The sequence below is a fragment of the Tasmannia lanceolata genome, unplaced genomic scaffold (genome assembly GCF_043159265.1).
Source record: "Tasmannia lanceolata isolate RefF3 unplaced genomic scaffold, GAP_Taslan_0.1 ptg000002l, whole genome shotgun sequence".
Lineage (NCBI taxonomy): Eukaryota > Viridiplantae > Streptophyta > Magnoliopsida > Canellales > Winteraceae > Tasmannia > Tasmannia lanceolata.
In genome coordinates, this window is record NW_027518679.1 from 29,650,593 (window position 1) to 29,660,302 (window position 9,710).

At 39.9% G+C, this 9,710-nt stretch overlaps 1 protein-coding gene across 1 annotated transcript; it reads right to left on the reverse strand.

The window, feature by feature from the left end:
• Positions 1-5,192: 5,192 nt before the first annotated feature.
• On the reverse strand, positions 5,193-6,951 carry LOC143858811 (glutathione S-transferase-like). The gene is made up of 3 exons (XM_077369544.1): positions 6,709-6,951; positions 6,450-6,498; positions 5,193-5,849 (listed from the first exon to the last, which is right to left on the reverse strand). The coding sequence occupies exons 1-3, from the start codon at positions 6,856-6,858 to the stop codon at positions 5,404-5,406; spliced, it is 645 nt and encodes a 214-aa protein (XP_077225659.1). The 5' UTR covers positions 6,859-6,951; the 3' UTR covers positions 5,193-5,403.
• Between the last annotated feature and the right edge of the window lie 2,759 nt (positions 6,952-9,710).

Consider the following 9,710-nt stretch of genomic DNA (forward strand, 5'->3'; position numbering starts at 1 on the left):
TGCTTCTATGAGTTGAGTTGCCTTGCCAAACAAGAATTTTCCTTAAAAAATTGCGTCAACGTGAAAAAACCCGACCGGACCCGAACCGACCCGAGATTTATCATGGGTAGGGCCGGGTTTGGGAATCGTGGGTTTTCCGAAAAAAAACCCGACCCGAGATATTTCTCGGGTAGGGTTGGGTTCTCCAAAACCCGACCCGCCCGACCCGAGTTGCAGCCCTACCATTTGTGTTGTTTGGCTTGTTGATGTCAGCTTGGATATTATGGCATTAGAAATGTAGAAGAATTTGATGATTTTCTACATTATGAACCTCCATTTGATCGCTTTGAGCAACTTTAACCATAGTATCTACGGGTGCAACTCGGGTCGGGTTGGGTCAGGTTGAGGCCAACCCGACCCAACCCGAGGAACCCATTTTTCCAATCCAATCTGACTGAGTTCAACCCGACCCAATCCGATTTGCAATTTCCTCAACCCAACCCAACCCGATTTCCAATTCGGGTCGGGTTGGGTCGGGTTGACCTGATTTGATATGGTACCAACAGTTGACCACCTCAACTCAAGCCAGGTTGTTTTGGATTTTGAGAACCAATAGTGAGTCACCAATAATCAGTTTTTGACTCACAATCGGTTCTCAAACAGGGACTAACAATTGACAAAGGGAAATGTTATCCGCACTACTATATTTTGATGATCACACTCTTCACTTTATTAAAGTACCGTATGGCCCGCACCATAGGATTATCCAAACCGTCCATTGTGGACTGTGGAGACTATTTCAATGTTAAAAAAGAAAAACACATACAAAACTTCTTCAGATGGAATACAATAATATTAATATAAACTAGGATCATATGTATATGTTGGAATTAACATCACTACTAAATGGGAATTTGAAATTTCCAATTCAGGTTGGGTCGGGTCAGGTTGCCCGACACCCCAACCCGACCCAACACGATTTCCAATTCGGGTTGATTTTTCACAACCCTAATCCAACCCGATTTGCGAAAAGCTTAACCCGACCCAACCCGATGGGTTCGGGTTCGGGTTGAACCCGACCCGAGTTGCACCCCTAATAGTATCTTGAATAATATCAAGGACGATAATCTTGTTTATGTGTGTGGTGATGATCTTGAAAGTAGGTTGATGTTTGTTACCCTTCAAGTATGTCATCTATTATTTCTGATACAATTGCAGTGCCTGTTTGGATTTTTTCCTGTAATTGCAAAATCCAGTAGGATTTATCATGTAGTGCCATTCCTTTTGATAATATATCTTGAATAGATGGAGCATTTTATCCAAGAAATGTAGCAAAATAATTACAAGTTGTATACATAATTTTCTGTTTTTCTCCAACATAAAGGGCACAGTGTGTGGCTCACATGCCAATTTTAATTTAAGCAATGTGAATCTGAGGCCTTCCATAAAGTGCTTGTCAACTTTCGACCTTGTTTTTTCGATGGTGTACCATAACAACTTAGAGAGTACTTCCATCTCGTTCCAAGTGTCCTAACAGTTTACCCTACATTTTCCGTTGCAAGAAGTTGAATTGGTGATATTTGAATCCATAGAGAACTAGAAATGGGAGCAAGACGGCCTTCAATTTGAAGTTCCACACATTCATTCTCTTGTATTATTTCTACTAGTGCTTCTCTTCCCCGTCCCTTGTTGTAGATGATTCTAACAGCATGTGTGTGTACAATATGGCCTTTAGGTAGCAAGAATCCAACTAGAAGATGATTTTCCCCTTTTTTTCCAATAATGGTGTACCGTTGTCATGAGCTTGCATAATTTGTTGGTGTTCCAAGTGTTAGAACACTGACGATATTTGATCTCTGTCTCTTTCACCCAAATATTCTCTTTATTAGAAGCTTATAAGTTAGAGCTGCACCATTCAATTCCACTAGCCTTTCTCTCATCCTTCACTGGACAGGATGTTTTTCCTTTTGAATCTAAACTAGACCACAATCAGTCATGAAAACTTCTTATAATCCTGTCCGTGAAAACAAAGAGCAAGGTCTTCCTATTGGAATACTTTCGTCATCTGTCACTAAATCCTCTTATTCTTGTTTACAGAGAAAAAAAAAAATTATCTCTTGCCCTATCCCCTGATGGAATTGCTTGCAAACCTCTTTGAGCTTGTTGACAGGCTCTATGTCTGCCAAAAAGAAACCAGAAAATTGTTAGCAAAGGCAAGATGTGATATTTGGGTATCATCTATGCAATTTGGTCACACAATGTTGACCATCTCAATTTCCATATTAGTCTTTTATTTTTTGATAGGTAAGGTGGGATTGATCCTTAATTAAACCTCCATGTCGGAGAACAAAGCCTTGACCATTGAGCTAGAGGGCTCCGTATTAGTTTTTTTGCTGAAAACTTCCATGACTAACAGCAAACATTTTAGTTAATAGTGGGTCATGTTGCCTAATTTTTCGGATGCTTTTGAAATACCCATAGGGAGATCATTTACAAGAACTGAAAACATGGATATTTCCTATACTTGCCTCAATCCAGTAAATTCATTGATCTTGGAATCTCATTTGTCTCTTAGCTTCCAAAATAGTCTTCCATTTGACAGTGCCAAGGGCTATTTCGATGACATATCTTGATGCATATCCAAGATTTCGAATTTTCCGAGTGATAATTTCTAGCAAGGCATGTGGCAGTTGGAGGTTATCACATATTCTCCCTTTTATAAATGCTGACTAATTTACACCGACCATGTTAGCGATTTAATGTTCTGTCTTGTTTAGTTGATTCGTCGTCACATTAGCTATAATTTATCATGAAGTTGGCAAAAGTTAATACTGATCTGGAGAGCAGTGATTCATCATTTTTTTTATGAGGTTGATAAGATTGGATTGATTTCTTGTGCAAGCTTTGCCAAGGTGAAAAAACTTCTGAATTTCCTTTATATAATTTCAATTCTTTTATGTTCATGCTCTTTTTTTTCTTGTTAGTGGGTAATTCTGAGGATTTGGGCTAGATCTCTTGTATGAGTTTTATAGGTTCTTCTCTGTCATTCAGTTTACATATATGTTATCTTTTTTGTGTAAAGGAAATTTGAATAGCGAAAATTGCAAAATATCATGAAGAACATCACGTCTTCAACCCCTAGTTGCACCATGAATTAGGGTAAAACAAATTGTATTCCAGAGATAAAACAACTTGGATTTTGGTTACGATGCAATATGTGTCTGTCAGGACTCCCAAAACCCTAACATGACCTGAAAAAGTAAAATTTACTAAAAATAGAAATAAAATCCCAATAAAATTTCCAATGATTCAATATAAACAGAAGCGAACTACATAAGTATATCCCATATATGAGACCATAACAACAGAAGGTTCAAAACAAAATATTGCTTAACATACTAATAATTGAATTCCATTAACCATCCACATAAGGTCCTAGGCTGGCAGAGTATTATCAATCCTTCCCCTATGCGGCATGGACTCAGACCCTAGAGTAAATTTTTCATTCATCATCTGCATAACCCAAAAAACACTTCTTTAACGTAGTTTAGAGATGTAGCACCTGCAAACTAGTTTAGAGATAAAGCACATGCAAAGTAGGACTCTAACTATAATAGTTAACATGAAAGAAGAAATACATTAGAATATTACAAATTTATTATCAGAGTTCAGTAGTAAAAGATCTTACAAATTTATTCATATATTGCGTATTCATATATCTAGTGTGACTTGTCAAAGATCTTAGACTCAGAGTTGATCCAGAAACATTTCCCACTTGGGACATGGTTTGGGGGGCAGCTTGGTTGCCGGTCATGGCTGGAGGAGCAGGCGTCGGATTTTCAGTTGCCTCCCGGATTTGTAGGTACTCGGTTGCCTCCCTAATTTGTAGGTATTCGGTTGCCTCCCGGATTTACAGAGGCTCCTTTTCCGGCAATTGTCGGATTCCCAGATTTTCTAGAAGACGTCACGAAACTTAGAGAACACACACACACACACACACACACACAGAGAGAGAGAGAGAGAGAGAGAGAGAGAGAGAGAGAGAGAGAGAGAGAGAGAGAGAGAGAGAGAGAGAGAGAGAGAGAGAATGAATCCGTGAGCTCCCAAGCAGTGGGAGGAGAGTTGGATCTCTGACCGCGTGCCTGTTGAAGAATGAGCTCAGTTATTGATAGAGTGAATAGATCCGCCATTTCTTAAAATCTCTCTTCTGATTCAAAATCGTGGTGTAACATGTACCTTGAAGTGTATCCCCATGGAAGAATTGTTTAAAAAGTCACCTAATCGTTCGAATCATTTGTCCTTCGGTCAAAAAAGCATGATTCTGAAGAAAGAAAAATAATTCAATTTATGAAATACCTCTCATTTTTTGGAGTCCGGTCACCATATCACACTATGTATTATTTGATAACCCAAGAAATCTCTATGCTTTGATCCAACTCAAAAAAAATTATGTTTCGCGATTCCATAATCCAATCTGCTTATTCAAATTATAATTTACCTTTGGAAATTATAGATCTACCCGTTGTTGATTGGAGATTGGAAACAGATATTAGAAAGAAATGAATGAGAGATGGGCAGAGAATGAGAGACCATTTGAAGTAGTATCTTGCTTTTGTTTCACTGCTTTTGTTTCACAACTTTCTAGAGACATCTCATGCTCTCACTGTACCCTCTCAACACATAAAGCCCTTTTCTCCTCTGCCGCTGGGTTACAATTAGACCTATGAAATATTTTTTCATGGTTGCCAAAATGACATTTAAACATCATAAATGGAAATTGACCAATGGGAGAATCCTTCTCTACCCTTTACTAAGTCCCTGGGGTTTTGTTAACGGGGGCTCATTAAGGTGTTTTGGAAAAGAAAATTCACTATCAATTTTCACATTGTTTGAGACCTCTACAAATGTTTTTTTTGCTTTTTCCTCATTTTAAAGATCTATTTTAACCATATGACACGCAACACGGTGAAGAATAATCCAATTCGACTCGACGTGGACGCGGCCAAGAATATTGACACGGTCATAATTCGGGAGAGTCAAAAGAGGTTTTATTAACTCTGACAAACTGTGGAATGTTGATGTGGTGCAACGCAGAGTGCGGTTAAGAAAAATCCTTGTCGACTCGGGCAAGTTCCTCGTCTTTTGAACGAGTTTTCAAACAATGGTTTTAATTCTATCTCTGTCATATTGCAGTTAATTCAAAACCATATCCATTCATGCCAAATTTACTACTTTATTCTCAACCTACCATTACCATCACCAGAAAAGCCCCCCCCAAAAACAACCTTCATCCATTCTCAAACCAAAAAAAGTCTCCTATCCCACACACTGCACTAAATACCCTCTCAACAAACAAAACCCAAAGTCTCAAACCAAACTACACTTATTTAAAAAAAGCTCCCAAAAGATAGTAGCCATATTTCTTCAACGCTTCTGCATGGCTATAACCTTAGCCCAAGCGGGGCGAGCCATGATATGGGCGCACCAGGCTGCAACATGAGGCCTTGAGCTGAACACTTCCTTAGCTGGCGTGGACATGAGATATTGCAACGAAGGGAGGTGGTGGAGATCGGCTAAGCTGAACTCGGCTCCGCCCAAGTACTTGGCATTCGAAAGCCGAGCCTCGTAAATGTCAAGCACCTTAGCGAGCTTCTCTTGCAGCTCGGCTACTGCAGCCGAGTCAGTAGTCATGCCGAACATCGGCTTGAAGACCAGCTCCCAAACCAGCTTTGAAGCCGCCGAGTCGAACTGGAGAGCCTCCACCTCGATCCACACTAGAACCGGTCCCATCTTCTTCGGCTCGGCTGGGATCAGCTCAGGACCTTTTTTGGCGTACGCGTGGCATATGTATTTCGTAATCGCCCTCGATTCTGCAGCAAAATTACATAATTACCATTTAGATAGAAGCCAATCAAAGAAGAAAAGACAAAAGACAGCTGGGTTTGTGCAAATATCAAAACCAGGTTGTGCTGATAACATTTTCCTTTCACAAACAATTTTGTCTTTTAATATTTAAAGAGCTGTGAAAAGGTTACAATAAGGTTGTCCTGATAACATTTCCCTATAAAAAATGTGTGGCCATAGTCTAGTATTTCTCATAAAGTACTGTACGGCCCACTCCATGGGATGATCCAAACCGTTCATTTTAGGGCCACAAAGAAAATAGGTTGTGCCCCAAAACACATTTTCATAGGATGATCCCAACCCTCCGATCTATAGAGGGACTGCACATTATGGAAACCTCTAGAGATCAGAGGGTTAGGGGCACAACCTATTTTTGTTATGGCCCCACAAATGAACGGTTTAGATCATCTCATGGAGTAGGGCTTACAGTACTTAATGAAAAAATACTGGACTATTGTCCCCACACACACCATATAATGATATAAAATCTCTGATATTTCCACACCTTAACATAAACATTTCCCATGAGCGTAACCAAAAAAAAAAAAAAAAGGGGCTGTATTTACCAAAAAGCGTCAGATCACCATCTTGAAATGCCGGAACCTGACCGAAAGGCTATCCAAAGAGAGTAAACCAATCACATGCAAAAAAAAAAAAAAAAATTAGTAAAAGAAAAGGAAAAAATAAGCCAATAAAATATACACCGTCATTCAGTATATATCCGGTCAAAGTTCCGAGACTCCCCCAAAGGCGGTGAGAAACAGGACCTAAATATATACACTGAATAATTGTGTAAATCAAATGATAGAGGATAGGTAAGGTTACGTTAAGAGAAATGAAAGACTCATTCTTGTGTTCCCCTTTGCTCATGTCCACGGGAATGAATGTGAACTCTAAATCCTTCTCGTAAAGACAAGCGGCAGCTCGCATCGTAGCCGTTGAAAGCACGCCTCCGTGAAGCTTGAGAACAGCCATGGCCGTTGATTGAAAAAGGTATTGTTTGAAGGGATTTGCACGTTAACTAGAGTGTATATGCTTGCTCTGGGGAAGACAGAGAGGTAGTCTTTATAAGGGTAAAAAGTTCTCGAATATTCCGCTCGAATAAATTTCAGACACTTTTCTTCACGTTTAGGACGTTTTTCTCACGGCCTGTAATATTTTCCCACGTGGCGCATTCAGAGGCACGAGTCCCAAGACTCGTTCAAGATGAGTGCGAGAGCACCGTGACTCGCCCTCGTCACGGTAATGCGTTACGTTATTAGTAGGGAATGAATGGTATTCAATGAAACGAAAATGTAATATGATGGGCCCTACCGTAATGAGGGTTGGCTAGATATGATGGGCCCACCTCATCAATAACTTTTGGAGTAAAATGGTAGGTTGTACGCTATGCCTAGGTTTGGGGAGAGATGGTGGGCCCGCCAAAACAAAACGTGAGGGGTAAAATGGTGGGCCCCACGCATTCTAGGCACGGTTGTAAAATTTGGGCCCTACCATATTCATGGGTTTTGGTAGATATGGTGGGACCGTCCTATCAAGTGTACAAAGGTGGGCCTCACCCATTCTATGCTTGGTTATAAAATGGAGGGCACTATCCCATGAAAGATGAGGTGTAAAGAAAAGGTTTTCCAATTCTATTTGTATCATGGTTATTTAAAAGTATACAAGGATATGGTTATTTAAAAGTATACAAAAATAACGTTTCCAACCCCTCCTCAGCATTTCTTCTTTTCCTAAAAGTTATTTCATTTTGGGAAAGAATCACATTTTCAAGTAAAGACAAAAAAGTGAGTGAAATGCTATAAAAGAAGTGGAAATATTTTCCATAGGAAACCTCTATAGATAGAAGGATTAAGATCATCCTGTGGAAATGAATTTCGGGAAAGAGCCTCTTTATTGTGTGGCCCAAAATTGAACGGTCTGGATTATCCCATGAAGTGGCTTGTGCTCTACTTTTTTTTAAAGGAAAAATTATTAAAAAAATGCAAAGTTTTACTCATATTGTGAACAAAGGGTAGGGTTTTAAATTTATAAAAGAGAGGCTGTTAGGTAAGAAATTTTGCTTTTTGAGCTCTAATCCCTATGTATTCTCACCTGCCCATTTGACTTTTTTATTTTCTTGTTCCATAAGCTTTTCTAATGTGAAAACTCCATTGGCAAGTTATCCAAGCTCTATTGCCATTGTAGTTTTAAAAAAAAAACCTCCATTGCCAACGTTTCCAAGCTCCATTGTCATTGTAGTGTTGAAAAAAAACTTCATTTTGCAACGTGATAAAGCTCCATTGCCATTGTAGTTTTGGAAAAAAAAACTTAATTGCCAACATGATAAAGCTCCGTTTCTACTGGTTTCTGTCGGATTTCCGACGTTTGTTTCGGACTTCCGACTCGGAAGTCCGAACCAACCTTCGGATTTCCGACGGAAACTAGTCGATTTTTCATTTCTACTGGCTTCCATTCGGAAGTCCGACAATTGGTTCGGACTTCCGACTCGAAGTTTAAGGCAGGGTTCCCTATTGGTTTCGGGGTATAAAATGTGGTTCCGTAGTGATTCCGGGGTAGAAAATGTGGTCCCCTATTGGCTCCGGGGTATAAAATGAGGTTCCATAGTGGTTCCGGGGTAGAAAATGTGGTTCCCTAGTGGTTCCGGGGTAGAAAATGTGGTTCCCTAGTGGTTCCGTGGTATAAGATGTGGTTCCCTAGTGGTCTCGGGGTATAAAATGTGGTTCCCTAGTGGTTTCGAGGTATAAGATGTGGTTCCTTAGTGGTTCAAAGACTGTAAATTATGGTTCTGAAGTGGTTGGTACATTGTAATTCTACTTTATTAGTTTTCAAAGGGAAAATGATTGTATCATTAGTGTTTGGAACATATTGGAATCATTATGTAGGCCTCGGAACCACAATTTAGTGGTTCCGAGAGGTTAAATATTGGTTCAATGAGTGTAAAGTATGGTTCCAAGAGTCCAACTAATAGTTCGTACATTGTAATAGCGATCATGAGTGTATCATTGCTGTGTTAAACCCCTCCAAACCCCATACCCGAATCCATATACTACCAAAAACACAGTGGGCCCACATTGTTTGGATCATCCAAGGCGTTCATTTGATGGGCCCTCACATATATAGGGTCTGCCGAAAAAAATCAGCTCCATCGGATCATCCTAACCCTTCAATTTGAGGACGTAACATCAGCTCCTAGCCCTACTCGGAAGTTCGAACAAATTTTTGGACTTCCGAATGGAGTCCAGTACAAATTTTCGGACTTCCGACCAAATTTTCGGACTTCCGAATGGAGTCCAGTAAAATGGGCATTCTATATATGTGAGGGCCCATCAAATGAACGCTTTGGATGATCCAAACAATGTAGGCCCATTGTGTTTTTGGTAGTGTTTGGATTCGGGTATGGGGTTTGGAGGGTTGTATGGGGTCTTCATTAGCATTGACAGTGTTTCAAAAGAGGGGGCCTACCTTATACAAATTGAACCGCAGAGGGTTTACTTGTAACTTTTTAAACATTAGGGGTTAAGTTGGATGTGTACAGTCCTTGTACAAAATGGAGGGTTAGGATCTTCATGTGGAGATATGCGGGTACATCATATATACATCATGGTCCAACAAATGAACGGTTTGGATCATCCTTTGAAGTGAGCCCCACTGTTTGCAGCATACAAAATTCTTGCGGAGAGAGAGATGGGTAAAAAGAGGGTTTTTAAAAGACAAGGGTATTCTTGTCATTTTCCGTCCCCGACAAGACCTGATAGGAGAGAGATGGGTAAAGAGAAGGTTTTTAAAAGAGAAGGGTATTCTTGTCATTTTCTGTCTCTGACAAG